The sequence below is a fragment of the Eublepharis macularius genome, chromosome 12 (assembly GCF_028583425.1).
Source record: "Eublepharis macularius isolate TG4126 chromosome 12, MPM_Emac_v1.0, whole genome shotgun sequence".
Classification (NCBI taxonomy): Eukaryota; Metazoa; Chordata; class Lepidosauria; order Squamata; family Eublepharidae; genus Eublepharis; species Eublepharis macularius.
In genome coordinates, this window is record NC_072801.1 from 28,835,291 (window position 1) to 28,856,216 (window position 20,926).

The following is a 20,926-nucleotide window of genomic DNA, read 5'->3' on the forward strand; positions in this document are numbered from 1 at the left end:
CCATTTTCTCAACACAACAACCTTTTGAGGTGGGCCAGGCTAAGAAAGGTCACCCAGCAAGCTTCCCTGGCAGAGCAGGGATTCGAGGTCAGGGTTCTCAGGAACCTAGTGCAACATTCTGTCCATTACATTACAATATTTCAGAAAGAACTGACATGGCAGATTGGTTAGGGTGTCAGGTTAGGATCCGAGAGAGCCAGGTTTGAATCCTTACTCTGCCATGGATGCTCACTGGGTGACTTTGGGCCAGTCACACCCTCTCAGCCCAACCTACCTTGCAGAGTTGTTCTGAGGCAAAAATGGAGAAGGGAAGAATGGGGGTTTTTTTTAATGTCACTTGTGGAGAAAAACAAGATCTTTTTTCTTTTTAATGGGAGTCTTCTGGTACCTTAGATGTGTCGTTGTAAGTTCTCATAGCCCCCTTGAGCAGATACATGAAGCCTGGCCAGCAATAAATGTGTAGATGTTTTAAGATGCCACAAAACATTTTTGTGTTTATTTCAGCAGATGTGGCTATCCCTCTGAAATATTCTAGAATTTCATCACGTTCTTTCTCTTCTTCCTTTCCCCTCCCTTCTCTCCCAGATAACAGCGATTTAATTGCCTGCACTGTCATCACGAAAGATGCCGGTCAAGTCCAGCGCTTTCTGGCAGTAGATATTTACCAGATGAGTTTGGTGGAGCCAGAGGTTGCCCGCTTAGGCTGGGGAGTGGTTAAATTTGCAGGCCTTCTCCAGGTAAGCCCCCATCTGGCTGGAGGGTGGGGGAAGAGCTTTCACACAAGACACCTGCTTGGGTCATCTGCAGTATGCCCAAATTAGTTCCACATGATCACATGAAGCTGCCGCCTACTGTCAGGTCACTGAACCCTATAGCACAGAATGCTGACCGATTGGCACTCAGGGGTCTCTGGCATTTCCCTTCTCTTTCCACTTATTCACTTCATTTATTCCTGCCTTCTCCCCTACCCCACAGGGACCCAAAGCAGCTCACGCCATTCTCCTCTCCTCCATTTTATCCTCACAATGAACCTTCTGAGATAGTTTAAGCTGAGAGGTTGTGACAGTCCCAGCAAGCTTCCATGACAAAGTGGGGATTCAAACCTGGCTTTTCCAGATCCTAGTCTGACACTCTCATCATTACATCACCCTGGGTCTCTTCCCTGCCACCTGAAAGCCTTCAGCTGGTAGCACTGGGGATCAGACCAAAGGTCTTAGACCTATCTTATTTATCCACGTACTGACTGGATTTATAGTCTGCCCTTCTCTCTGAGACCTGAGGTGACCTGCATAATTAAGAGTGCAGTCAGAATAGTAGGATGCACACCTTGCAGTGAAGCGGGGTTCCAAGGGGCCCTAACTCCTCCCACAGGCAGTTGAGGGAAGGGGGGGTTGTTTGGGTGATGCTCCTGAGCTGGATTCATGGGGACCACTGGGCTGCTTCTGAGGAGAGCCACTTGGGCCTTGGGTTCTGTGGAAGCAGGTTGCCACAGAAGACAGCAAATTCCCTGACACATTTCTCTCCCCCTCTACCCGCCATTGATGCTGCCTCCCTCAATTGTGATTGATACTGCTTGTGGCTAATAGAAGAGCTGCCTCTCTTGGCCCAAAGGAAGTTTCTAATTTCCTTGAGAGTGCCCCGTGGGTTCTGACAGCTGGACTTCCTAGCCATTTAGTAAGTGGGGCCTCAGGTGCTGACCTGCTATCTCTTGATCCTTGATCGGTTGGGCTCCGCTTTGGGGTGGGGGGAGCGGCAAGCAGAAGCTGCTTTGTGCTTTGAGAGTACACAGCTGGGAGCTGGATTAGAGCTCAGTCTGAGAGCGATGTTGTCTCCTCTGCCTCGAAGGAGGTTTGTTCCCAACCCTGCTAATGAGCTGGCCATTGCATGCCCTGAGCCATGAGCCTCTCCTGCCCTGACGGGCTTCAGCTTTGTTGCCTGCTGGTCTATGCATCCAGATGCACCTCTGCCCAGCTCTGTCACTCTCATCCCAACAGCGTTTTGTTTTCCCTTCCCCGTGAAGGACATGCAGGTGACCGGAGTTGAAGACGACAGCCGGGCCCTTAACATCGTCATCCACAAGCCAGCTTCCAGCCCCCACTCCAAGCCCTTCCCCATCCTTCAGGCCACCTTCGTTTTTTCTGACCACATTCGCTGCATCATTGCAAAGCAGCGCCTGGCAAAGGGCCGCATCCAAGCTCGGCGCATGAAGATGCAGAGGATAGCAGGTAATCCTGTCTGGGTCAATCGGACTGATTTCTTTCTCTTTCCTAATATTGCATTGTCTGGATCCTTCATAGCTGAAACAATAAACAGTTTGCATAGAAATGTCAGTGTAACAGTTTGAAATCCGTGGAAGTGCTTGCAATTTACATCACTTGGTTTTCATGCTAAGACCAAACCTTTGGGAGTGTGTGCTAGCCCTGTTCCTGGAAGTGCAGCTTGCACAGAAAGACTCCAAGGAGGCTTTTGCCCCACAGATCAGAGAATCTGTCTGCCTTCCAGGATAGCAGCCATAATTTGCAGGTTGAGAGTAGCTGCTGTGACTGCTGCTTCTCTTTGTGGCCAGGGCTTCCTAGGAGAGCCCCATTGGAGGTGGGCTGCTCTCCCACACTTTTATCCAAGCTGCACTCCTGCTCTAGGGCCTCAGATGACTTCATAAATATTTTCCTGACGTCTAAAGTGCTTGGAGTCTGTTCAGCGACTCAAAAAGAGGCTGCAGATGGAGTGGGGTTGTTTTCTATTGTTCCAGAGGATTGGACCAGAAACAATGGGATAAAATTAAAGTAAATGACTTTTCAGCTATACATTAGGAAGAACTTCTTGACAATTAGGTTCCACAGTGGAAGAGGCTTCCTCAGGAGGTGGTGGGCTCTCCTTCCTTGGAGGTATTTAAGAAGTGGCTAGATAGCCACCTGACAGCAGTGATGATTCTGTGACTCAGTATGAATTACTCAGATTGGGAGGCTATGAAGGGATTAGCTTGAGCTAGGCTCTCACGGCCCTTTCTTATATGCCCAGGGTAATGCCAGTTGCCACTTTAGAATCAGGAAGGAATTTTCCTCCAGGCCAGATTGGCCAGGGAACTTGGGAGTTTTTTGGCCTTCCTCTGGGCATAGAGCTGGCGTCACTGGAGGGGGGAGCAGGTGAGGGAGGAAGTTATGAATTTCCTGCATTGTGCAGGAGGCTGTACTAGATGACCCTTGGAGTCCCTTCCAGCTCTGTGTTTCTATGCAAATAATTTTCCATAGTGACCCACAAACACATACACAGGCTGTTCTCTGTGATACTCGTGCAGTGGAATCCCCAAGGGGCCATTTTCACATCAGGCAATGCATCCCAGCTCATGTGCTTTGAAAAGATTGCATCTGTTGAATTTGAGGACACAGTTGCAAAGTCCATGATGTGGTGAATCCTATGAAAAGAGAGTTGGTGAGAGGTCAAATGAATTGAAGCCACCTGCTGTTACCGTTTGGGGCTGAATGTTTAAGCGAGGTGTGGCTTTGTTAGGGTGGGTAGCCTATGCATTTGGGTTGAGTGAGACTTGGAAATGTCCCCCTTTGGATGCAGCTCTCCTGGACCTTCCCGTCCAGCCTTCCAATGAAGTGATGGGGTTTGGACACAGCTCAACTGCCACGGCTCAGCACCTGCCCTTCAGGTTTTACGACCAGGCAAGGCGTAGCAGCTGCGACCCGGCTGTCCAGCGCTCTGTGTTTGCATCTGTCGACAAGGTCCCAGGTGAGTCCTCACTGCCACTTACTGCATGCCACCTCTCGGGTTCTTAAAAGTTCAAAAAGAGGAAATAGAAAGAATGTGTCTGTAGATAGCAATGAAACTTCCTTGCTGCCTTTCTGACCTTTTATGGTCATTTAATTAATTTGGATGTAGGATTTTATTTTGGGGTTTTTTTTAGTGTTTTTGCTTTTATACCTCAACATTTATTTCTTTATTTATACTCCGCTTTTCTTGCAATGAAACAAATGCAATAAGAACAGTTTCCTTTATGAGGCCAGAGTATGTGCTCCATTTCAAGTCAATCTCATCTAAAGTAGCTTGACAGCCACTTTATTAGAAATTTGTTTGTTAAATTACTTATACCCTGTCTTTTCTCATAGCTCAAAGTCAAATTTTAAACACAATTACCATAAGACTCCAAATAACACCTGCCCCCAAATGTTACTTCGCTCTTACATTAGTATTCTTGGTGTCACATGAAAATAGGTCTGATGTTTGTTCTTATTTCTCAGTGTCTCAGCTTTTAAACCTTGTTCCTAAGATGGTGTTAGCAGCTTTGTTTGAGCCTCCTTCAGGTGGGGGCACTGTAAAAGGGTGGAGTTGAGAACTATTTGGTACAATGTGGTTTATATCTTACTGAACCCAAAATTAGCACAATGAATTGAGTTCTGCTACTGTTTATCTAAAGAAGTATTTAATCTAAGTGCTCTTGATTCTCTTTAGTTTGCATATAGTTTTAGTCCAATGGTTCGGGTCTAACATTGCCTTTTTGCCCACAAAAGAACTTTCTCCACAAGAGAGAGGACATCAATTTATAATGTTACGACACCCTACTTTTTACCTTTCCACTCTCCTGATTGATTTTTAACGTTATCTTCATCATGTAGATTTTTGTGTGTTTAGATTGTAGAGATGCTATGGCTGCTAGAGTTGTAAATCCCATGTCGGGTGTGTAAGTTGTGTTACTTTTAAGTATGTTTACAAAATTGGGATGGTACACTGGGGGTTGGAGGTTGCATAAAACCTCTTCCGTAGGATTTGTAATCTTGTGTACAACTCCAGAAATGTTTTGTTGGGTGGAAAGATGTAGTACCTGTTTTCCGCACTATGCACATGCACATCTGCTGAGTGGGTAGTGGGCAAGCAGGGAGTTGGTGCCACTTGCTTGGTGCCAGGTTGTTCTAACCACTCACAGTAGCCAAGCCCTTGCTTGGCATTGTACTCCACCAGCTCTGTTGCTGATGCCTGATGTTGCGAGTGCCACCTTCCCTGGAAGCAGGGGCAGAGATATACTCTGTTCCCCTCTCCACAAGCTGCTGCTGACTTCCACCAAAACCAGTTTCCTCAATGCAAGCTGCTGGTGTTACATAGTGAGGCGGTAGGGAGCATGGGTCTTGAGTGGATTCTTGCTTGCAGAGATGGTACAGGGTTCAACTTGGGCCAAACAGGACCTGGCTTTCACTGCTAAGGACTGCAGAAATGTTTTACTTGTCAGGGCAGCTGCAGAAGGTGAGTGGTGCATGTGCAAAGGCAATGTCCTCTCTGTATAGAAGGAGAATGAGGGTTGTTCCTGGTACGAGTGCACATGTGTTTTTTTATTTATTTGTTCATTTATTTTATTTATACTCTGCTTTTCTCCCCAGTGGGGATATGAAGCAGCTTACATTGTTCTTCCCTCCTCCATTTTATCCTCACAGCAGGTAGGTCAGGCTGAGTGTGTGTGTCTGGCCCAAGGTCACCCAATGAGTGGGGATTCAAACCTGGACCTCCCAGATCCTAGTCCAGACCACTACATCACACTGGATGGTGTGTATGCTGTGATACCATTGGAGCTCAGAAAAGCAGAAAGCAGTCTGGGGCACAAAAATCGAACTTCCTAAGACTCAACTTTTGTGTTTAAAAAGTTCCTAGTCCTCATGGTTGGGAAGGTATGTGTCATACCTTGCGGCCAGTGTCTGCAGAAGTATCAGAAGCCAGAGGAACTGCTTCATAAAATTCTGTGGATGGAGGCAAGGATTTGGTGTCCTTTTCTCCTCCTCTAGATGAGGGGGAAAGCACAGAAAGTGTACAAGGGCCAATATTATACTGGCTGCAGGTTTCAGTTTTCCTCAGTCTTGGAGCAGCCGCTGCCAGGTATGAAGCAAGGAGCCCCAGTTGCTAGGAAGCTTCACTTAGCACTTGCTCAGAGGCCCTCTTTCAGCTCACCCACAGGAAGTGCTGAGCCCCTGTTCAAATTGGTCTTTGAGTAAGACCCTCCAGTTCCAGACCAACACTGTGCCCATTTCACAGATGAGAGGTGTGGTGAAGTGTCATGCCAAGAGTGTGTTCATTACATGAGAGTAAATCTCTTTTATAAGCAGGGGCACGAAAGAAGAAATCCCTCAAAAGTGACTGCGCCGGCCACGGACACCCCTTGCTTGAAGACAAGGCAGTCTGGAGAACCAGCCGTGGAGGCTGCCGGATGGTTCCGCAGAGTGGGAATAAATAGCCATGTTTAACACTGACCGGCACCTGTCCTCTGTGGGAACCTGGGAGACTGGCCTTGTATTAAAAATGGAGGGGGGTGAGATTAGAAAATGCAGGTGTTTGACTATTAGTACAGAAATGAGAAGAAGGCAGAGAGAGAAACCGGGAGGGGCACAGTGACTAGTTACAGCTGGCAAAGGGCAGGGATTGGACCCGAAGCAGGAGGCTGGGTCACTTTGATTTTCAGTCTGTCAGCCATTGTAAAACCACTCTGGTTCACAAGGCACCTTTTAAGGAAATTAACTGAACCGTTGTTGTTATTGTGAAGAGGACAAGTCCTGCTTTGACTGAAGAGTCCCGGGGTTATGAGCAGGCTTCCACAGAAGTTGTAAAAGACACGACAATCCATCTGATAAGTGCTCGTAAAAGTAACATTGCACTGCGTGAACCCACGATTTCCAAATAAGCTGTTTAGAGAAAAGGAGGGAATATAAATATATATGTGGTAAATGTTCTTATACGTGTGTGTGGTAAGACCAGTCCCTCTTTCCTCGGCTGGCTCCCTGCTGCATTTCAGGAGGTGTCATAATGAATTTTGTGGTGTTAAACAATCCCTTCTTAATTGCCTCTACATTAACTAAAATAGCCAGACAATGATTAAATTGTTTAAAAGGGTTTATTTACTTATTTTTGTAGCCAACCTGCGCAAGGATGATGGCAGACAGCGATCAGCTAATTACACATTATACAGTCTTTGGCAGAACACTTATTGATCAGTCTGGGGAGAACGCCAAGGTTAACAGACAGACCCTGGCTCCAGGTAGGGGGCCTCTTGGCTGCTCAAGGCTGCCATTAAAGAGCGGCAGCGCTTCACTCTGGGCTTTCTCCTGATGCTGCTGCTGAGCAGCGGCTCTGAGTTGTAGGTCTCTGAGCAGCTGGTGCTCAGGCCTTAGATGTTTGCTGTTGCATTTTGCAAACAGCAGAACTCAAAATTTTTCTGTCTTGCTATTGCAAGGCTCTTCAAGTCATCCAGAGAATAAATATTTCATTCCGCAGACTGGAGGAGGGGCCATGGCTCAGGGCTGAGCACCTGCTTTGCATGCAGAAGCTCCCAGGTTCAATCACCCGTTCAATCCTGGGTAACAGATTGGGGAGGGGCTCCCCACCTGAGTGCTGGGTGGTCTTCTGCTGGTCAGGGTAGAGAGGGACTGGGATGGATGGACTTCAGGTGTTCAGATGTTCACTGTACTTTTTCAGTGTCAAAATGCCACCTTATTAAACATCCCACCCTTCAACCTTTTGGTTCCCAGAGCAGTTTATGGTAAACATCAGAAACAACAAAATTAATGAGAATACTAAATTAGAAATCTAGTTTGTGCCAAGAAGAAATATTTAAAAACTACACCGCTGAAACATTAAATCCAATAAACAGTCACCAACAATAAAGTGAACAGGCAGTAACAGGTGAGCATCGAAGTTAGGCAATAAAGGTGTCTCCTAAAAGCCTGAAAAAAATAAGTAGGTTTTTATCCTGCGCTGAAACCCTAGCTCTTCTGAGAGGAAGGTTTTTTTGAAGTTGGGATGCTACACCTGAAAAGGCCCTACTCCTAGTCCTTAGTAAAGAGTCCAGTAGATTAATGAGAACTGTGGTTCTCAAAAGCTTATGCTACAATAAAGTTGGTTAGTTTTAAAGGTGCTACTGGACTCTTTACTATTTTGCTACTACAGACTAACACGGCTAACTCTGGATCTCTCCTAGTCATTAGCTGCCTCACCAGTAGAGTCTCCAATGAAAATTGGAGGCAAAAACATAAGATTATCCTTCTAAATGTTTTGCTGAAAAAAAGTCCTGTTCCTTGCCATCTAAATCGTATGTGTTTTTTCATGTGGCCGCATTCTCAGATGAGGGCAAAGCTGGTGTTTTCGAATTATCTCAACACAAGACTGGTCCTCCTGGACTGCCTTCCCAAACTCAGTTAGTTAGAGAATGAACTCTTCTGAGAGTCAGCATTTTTATATGGACATGAGATTTAACAGGCAATTAGGATAAAGTTAGAAGGTCTAATTGCCTGTCCTTACATTTCTGATTTTGAAAGATGCAGTGTTCACAGGGGCCAGAGGGCCCCCATCTATTAAGCAGTAATTTTAGGGGCAGTTCTAGGATTGTGTGTCACCAGGATATGACTTTTACAAGCAAATGCTTGCAGAACGCTTTGGGGGGAGCCCTCCCCCACACACATGTGAACTACTGGGCCGTTTCCAGACGGCCCCCCGCCTCGCGAAACGTCGCGCGTCGTCGCGCGTCGTTGCGCAGAAAACGCGAAATATCGCGTTTTCTCGCGCGAGTTTTGCGCGACGTCGCGCAAAACTCGCGCGAGAAAACGCGATATTTCACGTTTTCTGCGCAACGACGCGCGACGACGCGCGACGTTTCGCGAGGCGGGGGGCCGTCTGGAAACGGCCCTGGAGAGACCTTTGCAGGATCTTACCAAGTCACCCTCTGAGCATCTCAGAATTCTGTGCACATGTTAGAAGGGACCAGTGCCTGCTGGGTTCAAATTCCTATCCAAAAGAATTTATTTCAGAATTGGAAAGGCGTTTTTGATGCATTTTTGGTGGCAAGAATTCCACTGTTTCAGATTAAAGGAGAGAGGGGGCAGCTTAGTGGAAGAATAGATGCTTCAAATGTAGAAAGTTCCTTCATTCCAATGCTGGCACCTTAGGATAAAGGGGGCTCTGGCAGCAGGATGGGGAACCATCTGTGTATGAAACAGACTGCCATTTGTAATGGACAGTGTTTGGCTGGCTAGAGCAGAGGGTCCAGCTCTCTACAGACAGCATTATACCACAAAGAAAATCAACACACGTAGGAGGAGGTGAGCACACTGCACTCCAGCCCCAAGGATAATCAGCATCTTGTGAGAACAGTGGCTGCACATGTGAGCTTCCCTCCGTACACGCAGGAGTGTTGTTTGTCTAATGATCCTAATGGCTAGGATGGCACCTATGTTTGTAGCTTCCATGCTTATAAATTAGCGATCCTGCAGGAGGTGGACCCAGAGAGCTCAAGCCTGCTTCTCCTTTGTGCATTATAAAACATACTGTTGGACAAAAGCAACATAAAAGCTGTCCATAAAACAGAAGTAGACCATTAAAAAGCTAGTTGAGGCAATACTCCTAATTAGAGATGGGCACAAAACGAACCATGGAACAAAATTCCATACAGAATGGCTGGTTCGTTTGCACTGAAACATTTGTTCCATGGGAACACGTGTTTATGGAACAAACGAATTTTTCCAGCCGTTCTGTGGCCGGGTTCAGAGTTGCACAGACCCCGCACCAATTTCAGCCACTCAGGGTCTGTGAAACTGATAGCCTCTTTCTCCTGCTGCCTGGGTTATCAGTTTGTCAGTTTCAAACGCTGTCTGTTTCAAACTGTCTGTTTTAAACGCCCCGCACCGGCTTCAGCAGCCGGTGCAGGGCAATTGAAATGCCACAGAACAACGAACCAGAAACTGGGAAAAGGTCGGAAGTTCGTGGTTCGATGTTCTGTGGAATGCTACAAACCACGAATCACGTGGTTCGTTTTTTTTTGTTCCGTGCCCATCTCTGCTCCTAATCAAAAACCTGGGTAAAAAGTTGTATATTAGCCTGGCACCTAAAGAAAATGGAAGTAGCCACCAGACGAGTAGGCATAAGGTGGAGGGGATTCCAAAGATGAGGTGCCACCACAGAGAATGCCATCACCTGCCTCACCTCTGAAGAGGAGGGCATGAGCCAAATGAGACATTTACTTTTTAAAGGAGTTTAGTCCAGGTCTTCTGCAGCCACATGGGAGCTGTGGAGAATGGCTATTTAAAATAAAGCAGAACCCATTTGGGCCCGGATTGCCACTAAGTGAGGAGGAAGGGCTCCTTTCCCCTAGTTTTGTCAAACATACTTGTATGTTTGATTCAGCTAAACCATTCAGAGCTGAGACAGGAATCGAAGGCTTGTATGCCTTTTTGAAAAACTGTTGTACAGTGAACACCCCCATGCCATAAGACAAGTGGCTTTGGAAACCATTGCTGTTGGGAGGGGGTGGCATTCAAAAACATATGTCTATGTGACATAATCAGGGGCTACTGTCAGGGAGCAGGCTGCTGTCTGAGGTAGCAACTAAGGAGTTCTTGTCCAAGATCTTTGATACCCGAAGGTTGTATCTGGCCTTTCGCATAAGGTGGGAGGAAGTGTACAAACTGACCTGCAAACAAACCATACTGCTGAGTACTTTTAGCTGCTTGCAGTTGTGATTTTTTTTAAAAGTGTCTTGGAAAGGGAAAACTGGGGGGGGGGGCCATTGGCTTCAGCTTGTGGTAATCAAAAATATCCTTCCATGAACACGGCAGCATTTGTGCCTTCATAGCCTGTTCATCTAAGAATTGCCGTTCCTTTTGCTGGTGCCTAGTGATTATAAAAACATCTAGAAAGCTGAAGCTGTTTCCTCTTCGCTACATGTTGTCTGAAAACATACGGATGCTTTTCTTTTGAGGTTTGATGTTTCTGCTCTCAAGACTTAGCGAAGTCTCCCATTTTAGACTGAAATATGGGCTCCCATTCCTGGTACCTCTGTTGTCTCATTATTCCCGTTTGCTTCCTGTAAGTTGTTAGATAAACTTGCAGTTTATACCTTGCCAGGAATCTCTGCTTGGAGATTGTGGTCTGACCTCAGAACCGTGCCTCACGAGAGAGGAAAGATACATAAATTTGCACTATCGTTCTGCTTTCTCTGCATTGAAGCACCTAATGTGGGGCAGCAGATTAGAGTGTTTTGCTAAAGGGGGTGGGTAGAATCTCTTCATTGTGCTTCTTCAGGAAGACACACTTAATTTTATTCATCTATTCATTTGCAAGTTAGACTGATAAACCCCAGCAGTTTGCTACATGTTTAGATCTGTGACTTGATTGAAATACCCCCAAGATAAATAATAATAAATAATAACTGTGCTTATATACCACTTTTCTAGACAGATTAGTGCCTCACCCAGAGCAGTGAACAAGTTAGTGTTATTATACAGCTGGGGAGCTGGGGCTGAGAGGAGTGACTTACCTAAGGCCCTCAACTGAGCTCCTGGCAATAGCAGGATTCAAACCAATAGAGTGCTGATTCGCAGCTGAACCACTTAACCACTGTGCTACAGCCGCTCTCAAAGATAGCAAAACCATACCTCTTGAAATGGACAGCTCATTGAAAAGTGGTGCAGACTTTTGAAGAAGGAGTAGGGCCTGGCTCTCTCCCAGCCACCAGTGTTGTGAAAAGCAACTGCCATTACCTGCCCCATTAAGGCACAGATCCACGGGCAGCAGTATGGGCTCTGGGACTGTTGGGTGTACCTTGTGCAGGGCAAGAAAACACCTGAAACTGGTCCTGAAGCTCTTTTAATTATTATGTTACAAGGACAACGAGAACAACATTTCAAATTGATTTGGTTCGGATTTGCCATATTATGATCTCTATGCTAAATCAGTCCCCAAACCTAGCCAGCTGTGTCCGTGGTGCTTTCCCGTCTCACACCCCCGCTTTTGCTTTGGTTCAAATAAGGTGATTTGTTCAAGTCCAAACAAGAATCATGATTCATTGTGTAGGGGAAAAGCAGCAGTTTTCAAAAACTGAACCATAACGAGTAGAGAAAGCATTGACAAATATCAAGTTACTCCTAAAACGCACATCTCAGCTTGCCTCAAAGCTTGCAGGTGAAGGATATTGTGTTTGGTAGGATTGGGTTACTGGCTGAAAATAGTGAAGATTTGAAATGACTACTGATGAAAGTTAAAGGAGAAAGCGGCAAAGAAGGATTATAGCTGAACATCAAGAAGACAAAAGTAATGACTACTGAGGAATTACACAATTTTGATGCCGACAATGAGGAAATTGAAATTGTTTGAATTTTCTATTCCTTGGCTCAACCGTCAACCAAAAGGGAGACTGAAACAAAGAAATCAGAAGACGATTGCAACTAGGAAGAGCAGCTGTGAGGGAAACTAGAAAAGATAAGAGGACTCTCTGGAAAAGTCAATAAAACAAGGAAAAGTTGAAGGCAGTAGAAAAAGGAAGACTCAAAACAAGATGGCTTGACTCAATAAAAGAAGCCACGTCCTCCAGTTTGCAAGATCTGAGCAACTCTGTTAATGGTAGGACGTTCTGGAGGTCTTTCATAGAGTCACCAAACGTTGGAGGCGACTTGACAGGACATAACACATGCATGCCCGTGCGCACGCACACACGCAATTAGGTTAAGTCCTGGGGTAGTAATAATGTGTGGAGTTAACAGAAACATTGCTGTATTGTCGAAGGCTTTCACAGCCGGAGAACGATGACTGTTGTGGGTTTTCCGGGCTGTATTGCTGTGGTCTTGGCATTGTAGTTCCTGACGTTTCGCCAGCAGCTGTGGCTGGCATCTTCAGAGGTGTAGCACCAAAAGACAGAGATCTCTCAGTGACACACTGATCTCTTGTGACACTGAGAGATCTCTGTCTTTTGGTGCTACACCTCTGAAGATGCCAGCCACAGCTGCTGGCGAAACGTCAGGAACTACAATGCCAAGACCACGGCAATACAGCCCGGAAAACCCACAACAGCTAAGAAACATTGCTGTCAAAAGCTGTGTGTGTGAGCCACTTAAGGAGGAATTGATATGGAGTACAAAATTTAATATCCAAAGAATGTCTCTTTAAAGAGAGAAAGAGAAGAGTACACACGTTTCTGGCCTTCAAGATTTGAAAGCGTCTATGCCTTGTGAAACGTCAGCAACCAACAAGGATGTTGAGCAAGACTGGAAAATCCCATGATCTACATTTGACTGACCATCTCCATGACTAGCAGATGCAGAATCAGTTATGCAAACCGAGCATCTGCAAACTTGCATTATGTATAGGAGATGCAGGATTCTGCTTTCCTTGGTACAGAATTGGTTCCCAAGAATGTTTTTCTTTCTATGTGCATAAAGCTACAGTAATACCACCACCACCCCATCTCCCAATCTTTTGCAGTGCAGGTTACACTTGCTCTCTCTTACGTCCCCTCAACACTACGCTGTTTCTATCAGGGCCCGTCTAGCAGCCAGTAACTGTGACATCTCCAGAGCCCAGCCAGGTAGATCCTGTCATTCCATGTGGTATGCATCCTTGAATCCCTGGAGCCGCAACTTGTATGATTTATTTGTGAATTCCAGGTTCACTTACTGGCTGAGTAAAGCCACGTTCTGGGAAATGGTAAGTGGAAATCCAGTCAGTTTCAGTGCCAAGTCCTCCAAAGACCTTTTGCCGTTGGCCTTAAATTATAGGGAAAATCTGAAGAGGAAATCAAGTCTCTGGTGCATACAGTTCAAATATTTAGCCAAGGTACAGCTATGGACTTTGGAACTGAAAAATGGGCAATGCTATCAATAAAATGAGAGAAGATGACTGAATCAGACAGAATACAGCTTGTGGATAGAAATAAAATCAAAAGCTTAGATTATAAAGAAAACTACAAATATTTTTATATATTGCAAGCTAGTGATATTCACCGTATGACAGTGAAAAAGAAGACTTGTGCTGAATACGTAAAAAAGGTTTAAAAATACTCCAGTCAAAACTAAACAGTGGAAATATAAGTTGTAGCACAAACACCTTGACCATCCCAGTGATTCAATACTACACTGAAATTGTAGATGGGACACAAACCAAATTGGATTAGATTGCAAAATGAAGAAAACCATGATGGTCAATCATGCCTTACATCCTTGAAGCTACACAGATTGATTTTGTTGCAAAGTAATGGTGGAAAAGGATTGTCACATAAAAAGTAGAAGAAGAAAAAGGGACACTGAAAAAAGGGTACACTCAAGCGCTATATATATATTATTAGGTATTAGGTATATTTGCAATTTTGCTTGTAGAAAAAGCCTTTCTAACTTGTAAACTCCATAAATATGTCAAATATTGCAATTTTAATTGCTAAGATATAAAGGATGCATTTTATGTAGTTAAAGCAGTTTAGGTTTTATGGGACATTAGCTGTTGAATATATTTCAATTTCCCTCAATACAGGAAATTTTTTCCCCCATGGCTTCAAAATTGTTGTTAACTTTACATCTCTAGGCATGCACATATCCAAAAAAGTGGACTTCATGCAGCAGCACAAGGTCAGTTTTCCATGTGCCGAAGGAAGGGAAAAGGGGTGCAGACCCATGACTGTTTGCCTGTCAAGTATGCCCAAGATTCCTAAGGAGATGAGCGCCATCATGGGGCAAGGGGATTGGTATTGCCACTAGACTTTGCCCTTAGTGAGCCACTCAAATATATGCCAGGATACCAGCCTGGTCTTTGCAGAGAAGATCGGAGTGGGGGGGAGGTGCTTAAAACCAACATTTGTTGAGAAGAATCGGCATTGGATGATTGTCTGTGGGCCAAATTCTGGTTTCTCAGCACTATCCAGAGTTTAAATAACCAATAGTTCCAGATTGCCTGAGCCAAGCCTCAGTGTCGAAGAAGAAAGCGGGCAGGACAGGAACCAAAACCGAACCTCATGGTTCACAGTGTTCTGCAGTTCCAGTAAGATGGATGGCCAAGTCTCAAAAGTTCCAGAGAACTTGGCAGAGGTCAGTCAGAACAAACAGAATACGCTTTAGTTATAACAGCAACAAATTAATATTGTATTAATATTAACAATAATTATTGTAGGAAAAATACCTCATTTGCTATTTTATGGATTACCTTAGCACATGTACCTTAATTTTTTCTATCTGAAAAGTAGAAAAAAAATAAGTTAAACAGGAAACACAAGCTGTGTGGTAAGCAATATAAAATATATTATTTGGTCAGAAAAAGGGTCACTAATATTATCTGCGTAGTTCCAGCTATATGCTGTCTTCCTCCTTCTGTGGCTACTGGTTAGAGGGAGTTCAGTCCTCAACGAAACTTTCATTTTTTTCCTCTGAGGCTTTGGTGCAGTTTCCGCCCCACCTCCTCCTGATCTATTTTCCCCTCCTGCAAGGTAGGGCAATAAGCTGCTTGTTACCCAATCTGTGGGTGTCACAGTGGAGAGTTTGAGGGAGAGATGAAACGGCCAGCTGCCAGGGAAGAATCAGGTCAAAAGGACAACCGAAGGCCTGCAGCAGTTGAGAAGCTATGAAAGCCCTGCATGCTCCCCTCATGAAGATTAGGGATCCTGCTAGGTACAGAAGTGCCTCTTGAATTTAAGAACTGTATGTGTCTACAACATTCCCACGTTGTCTTTAAAAAGCATTTCACTCATTCTAAAAGGGGGGAAATATCATACGAGTCTTTTTTAGTACTCCCTAAAATTTCCAGTTTTTTCATTAGAAAAATTGGGAAGCCTAAAAAATACCCCCCCCTATTTTTCCAGTGTTTTTAACCTTTACATCTTTATGCATACCTACACCCAAAAGTCACCCCACCCAGCCACCCCACAAGTATCATTCCACCATGGGCAGTGGTATTTCCATCCAAAGACGGGGACGAGGAAGCCTTGAATTGTGTTTGAGGGAGAATCCATGCAGAGGAGTTGGTCTGTTTGCTTTCCTCTACTCTTCTCCCTCCCCATTCTAGAGCCATTCTCTGAAAAACTGCAAATCAGTTGCTTGTGTAAATAATTTTGTTGTGGCACAGGTGGTTAAGAAAGCCAAAGATCCATATCAGATGTTTCCCCCCTTCCTCCCTCTGCACATAACATATGCAGAAGTAATGGACAAGTATTCTGGTGCCAGAGAGATGACATAGGGCCAAGCTACACATGACGAATGACACTTGAACAGCAAGTGTATTTCTCCCTGTTCACTTGCCCTCCACTCAATCCACTTGCCATTCAAGTGTCATTCGTCATGTGTAGCTTGGCCCACAGTTGCCAGGCCATAGTGTGAGTGAATACTTGGTCATGTCAGGTGGGCTAGGAGTGAATTTCTTGGCTAGGGAAATTGCTAGCAAGTGATGCTGAAAGGCAAGAGACGTTTTGCTTTAGGCTGCTTCTTTCTCCAATTAATTATTTCTCCTACTTATAAAACTTTTTTAATCTGCACCCCATGAGAGGCTGGAATCTCTGACCTCTGTCATCATCCATTCTGTATCACAACCCAGTTGGTTCCAGTCCCTTACACAGAGAATCACCCTGAAAGATGGGTGATGGGACTCATACTAAGCCCCTCTCTGTCCCCAACTCCTCCCTTTCCCACCTCCCCTTTAGTAGATTTTCCCTATAAAAATCGAGAATATGCTTTCTTCTTCATAGCCTCTGAAGCTAAGAGCTCCGATTCATGAAAGCTCATGCTGAAATAAATGTGATTAGTCTATCAGGTGCCACCAGAGTCCTATTTTGTTTGGCACTCGAGTGATTTTTGCCTAGGTGACCCCATTGCTGGAGAGCACATGAAGCTGCTGCAGGGGAACAAGCCAGAATAGCCACACTTGTGCATTACACAAAACCATTGTTAAGATTAACAGTAGTTAATGAACCAACTTCAAACCATGTTTGGGTCAACTGACCAGAGTTTATTTAGTTAAATTGTGGGTTTATGTGACCAAGCCTAAGGATAGCAATCATAAAATGGATTTTGACTCTTGGGTGATGCTTTGGAGGGCCGAAAGTGCTTCCTCCCTTTGGTGGTTTGATCAGTGTGGTCCTTTAATCCGGACAGGTGTTTGAGACTGCCCAAGTCCACTCCAAGATTTGGTGTAGGCAGGGGAAGGAAGTTGTGGAAACTGAAGCTGGAGAGAGGAAAAGAATGGAGACAGATTAAAACTGTGCCTGTTGGAAACAATGCTACCTCCGTATTCTTAAATCTGGCATTAAGGACACAAGACTCCTTTCCAAGGCAGCTCTTCTCTTCCCTAAGCTAAGTCACCATTCTGTTTTCAGATGGTAGCAAAGCCTGACTCTGTGCTGTTCAGAAAAACCTGCCCTTCTGTGTATGGCAAGTCAAAGCCTCTGGCATCCTGGGGCAGTCCTACAGGGGTTCTTTGCATCAGATTACTTGTTTATTTAGAAAATGTGTTTGCTGCCTCTCTAAAGACCTGCTTAGGTAGGCTAACCAAGTAAAAACAGTCTCAATAAAAATGACATAAGAAGTATCAGTAATGAAACAAGCCAAAAGAAGCTGGTGACATCAAAAGAGCATAGAACATCATTTCACAGTCTACAATTATATCTGTAAAATGGTCCTCAGGCTAGAAGCAGATCGTTAAAATGGGAGTATAAAAGGATGAACCCCTTCAGTTAAAAGCCTGAGCAAAATAAATGCTTTGGTCTGGTGCCTTTAAGGACAGTAAGTGCCAGGTGAGGATGGAGGGCATTCTAAAGGCAGGATGCCACCACTAAAAATGTCCTGTCTCTGGTTGCTACCTCTCTCAAATCTGCAAATGGGGGCCCAGAAAGCTGCACTGGAGAAGACAATCTTAACCGGTGGGCTGTACGGAATGGGAAGAGGCAGCCCTTCAAGACAGCCTGAAACATCAGAACTGCCGCTTTGAATTGTGCCTGGAAACAGGTAGACAGCCAGTGCAGATCTTATAGTTCAGGAGTGATACAGTGTCTTGCATCAAGCCCCAATAATATCTTGGCTGTTATCATTTTTGAACCGAATGAACTTTCTGGACAGCTTGCAAAGGCAGCCCCGTGTAAAGTGTGTTGCAATAAGCTAACCTGAAGGTGATGAGAGCATGGATCACCCTGGCAAGAGCATGCTTTTTAAAGAACAGCCATACTTGGTGCATTGGCTAAGGCTGTTAAAAGGTGCTACGTGCCACAGAGGAAACCAGACCCTCCAACTGTAGCCCAGGATCCTGCAGCACCCCCAAGCCACAAATCTGCTCCTTCAGGGGCAGTGCAGCCCCCTCCAGCATGGGCTTAGTCTGTCCTTGTGTGGCTTTTTCATTGACCATCTCAGTCTTATCTGGGCTGAACTTCAGTTTATTGACCCTCGTCCATCCCATTACCTTCTCCAGCCATCTGTTCAGGACATGACTGCTGTTGCAGAGCAATGGGACTGGGTGTCCCCCCACATATTGGCAGCACCTCTCAACTCCCTGGATGGTTCCTCACAGCTGTATCATATTATAAAACACGAAGCTCTGGTTTCTCTGCTCTCAAAAGAAGAAACTGGAATTCTGTCCTCAGAAGAAGTCAAATGTTCAGCCAGTATCCATTATGCAATAATGCTATTTGCATATTCTCATATTTTGCCATATTTCCCCATGTTTGCAGCATTTTTGCATAACTTATCTTGCTCCTGTTAGTCACAAAGTGGGGTCAGGGGGCTCCGTAGAGGGCTGAGTCTCTGGTCGTACACAGCAAGCTCCTGCACCTTTTTTTCTGACTCTCAAAAGCTGCTGCTGGGAGACATTTTCTTTAAGGTGCCCCAGGGTTCCTGTTTTATTCTGGTGCTACAGACTAACATGAGTACCCATCTGGAATTGCGCACATCTTCACAGCCTTACATGTCAGGAACTAATTGTCGTTTCAAAAAACAAACAAACTGAGCCAGTGTGGTGTAGTGATTAGAGTATTGGAGCAGAATCTGGGAGAGCCAGGTTTGAATCTCTGCTCGGCCATGGAAGTTTGCTGGGTGATCTTGAGCCAGTTGCACCCTCTCAGCCTAACTTGCCTGTCAGAGTTCATGTGAGAATAAAATGGAGGAATGCTGTAATAAGCCTCTTTGGGGTCCCCATAGAGGGGGGAAAGTGGGGTATAAATGAAATAAAGATTCTAAGGAAGTGCATCAAGGTACCTTGTACTGAGACAGACCTTGGTCTGTCTTAAGGTTGTCCGCTGTGATTGGCATCATTCCTGCAGAGCTTTCTCACTATCCAGTTCATAACATCCTTCCATGCCTGGCCTCTCCATTTCAATTTCTGGCAAGCAGAGTGTGTGACCTGAGCCATGGCAGAGCTCTGGCTTAATTCACAAAGTTGCCCAGTGTCAGCTTCTTGCGATACTATGCGTTTCCCTGGAACTTTGGTATGATGCCATGCCATGATTGTAGAGAGGATGCAAAGTAGGAGTTGATATTGAGGTTCTTTGTTACTGCTGAATGTTTTGTGTATCTTCACTAGTAATGGGAAAGCTTCCCTTTTCTTGATTCAGGATTGGCTGGGTGAGTATTTGGGGGAAATCCTAGCTTGTCTGCTTTCTGAAAATATTTTCCTGATTTGCAGCATTGGCGCATGAGTTCCAATGATCCCCAGAGCATTATTGGCGGAGAGCTGCTTGGAATTTCAGGGAAAGAACTTGTTTTTGCTCATACACCAAAGCAGCCAGCATTGGGCATTTGGTCTGCTGAACATTATTAACTGGACCTCTGCACAGAATTCCATTTAGCATGGTTAATCAGAGGAGCACTTTGGGGGAAAATAGTGTTTGATTCATACTGTAACCAAGTATGACAAAATAATTAGCGACTTGCCAGCAAGGCATAATAGCTAGAGTGTCAGACTAGGATCTGAGACAACCAGGTTCAAATCCCCACTCCATCATGGAAGCTTGCTGGGTGACCTTGGGCCAGTCACACATACTCAGCCTAATGTACCTCACAGGGTCAGAGGAGAGGAGACTCTTGCAAGCCACTTTGAGTCCCCTCTGGGAAGGAAGATGGGGTATAAATGAAGTAAATGAACTTGGGTGACATCTCTGATCTCTACCCCAGCCATGCACCTCTGGAGACCAAGGATTGCCAAGCAAGCAAGGCAGCTCCTACAAATGAGAGGAGCTTTGGTCCTTGCTTCTCTTTTATTTTTTTTCTTTCTTCATTTGCTCATGCATCATACATGGCCAGCAAAAATTCTTGAGACTTACTGACTTGCTTAGACTTACTGGCAAGGCCCCTCGGTGCTACAAAGCAAGGAAGACCCTACCAAGCCCCAGTGAGCATTGCCAGTGCATACGGAAACCGGGAGCAATAAATAGTGAGCAGGTTCAGCCCCTGGTATGCTTCTATTTAAGCAGCTGTTGAGAATGCAGCGCCCTCTTGCTCCTTTCCAAAAGCCTTCCAGCTGGCAAACATGGTGACGGGTGACCAGTGGCCTTCTCAGCAGACTGAGAAGACTCAGCAGACCTGGTCTCTTTGCCTCCCAGAGGTGCACTTGGTGTTTTTCAGAAAAACATGAAAAAAAATCGACCAATTTTTCTTTCTGTCTGCTGCTGTGAACTAATGGATGGGAAACACTTTGTGTTCTCAAGGTCTTCCTAAACTACAGATTTATTTGACTTCTTCAGAGAAACTGTGGTTTTAGAAAGTACCGTATTTTCTGGCAGGCCCCAGCGCTGTTTCCTGTTGCTGATTTAGAAGAAAAAAAATCATAGATTTCTCATCTCTCTTCAATTAATGATGACAGGTAATAGCTAAAAGTTTCCACTGAGCTAGCATTCTCAAAGCAGAGCTTTGGGAGCAGTGCTCTAGGAAGAAGGATCATGGTCTCCACGCTCTGCTGGTGGGGGAAGTGTCCAACTCTCCTGGGGCAGTTTCACCGCCTGCTTTTGTGGGGGTCCAAATTTCTGCACCCCTTCTCAGAAACACCCAGTTTGTAGCTGAGGGCTTTTGGCTGCATGTAGACACCTTACCCTGGTGGCCCCCACCCTATGGAATAGCCTGCCTGAGGAGATCAGGAGAGCCCCCACTCTCCCAGCTTTCCACAAAGGATGCAAACCCAAATTATTCAAAAAGGCTTTTTACTCAGATAGTAGGGCTGTATTGTAGGG

General features: G+C 45.2%; 1 protein-coding gene across 4 annotated transcripts in view; it reads left to right on the forward strand.

Moving 5' to 3' along the window:
* Window positions 1-20,926, forward strand: part of CLEC16A (C-type lectin domain containing 16A) — a 105,509-nt gene that overhangs the window by 50,880 nt on the left and 33,703 nt on the right. For all 4 annotated transcript variants that reach the window (XR_008597969.1, XM_054993187.1, XM_054993189.1 and 1 more), the window contains exons 19-21: window positions 586-737; window positions 2,021-2,225; window positions 3,568-3,735. Coding sequence is in view for 3 of the 4 variants with exons in the window: in XM_054993187.1 (XP_054849162.1) it covers window positions 586-737; window positions 2,021-2,225; window positions 3,568-3,735 (525 nt within the window). In the remaining variant the exon portion in view is untranslated. The remainder of the gene's footprint in view (window positions 1-585; window positions 738-2,020; window positions 2,226-3,567; window positions 3,736-20,926) is intronic.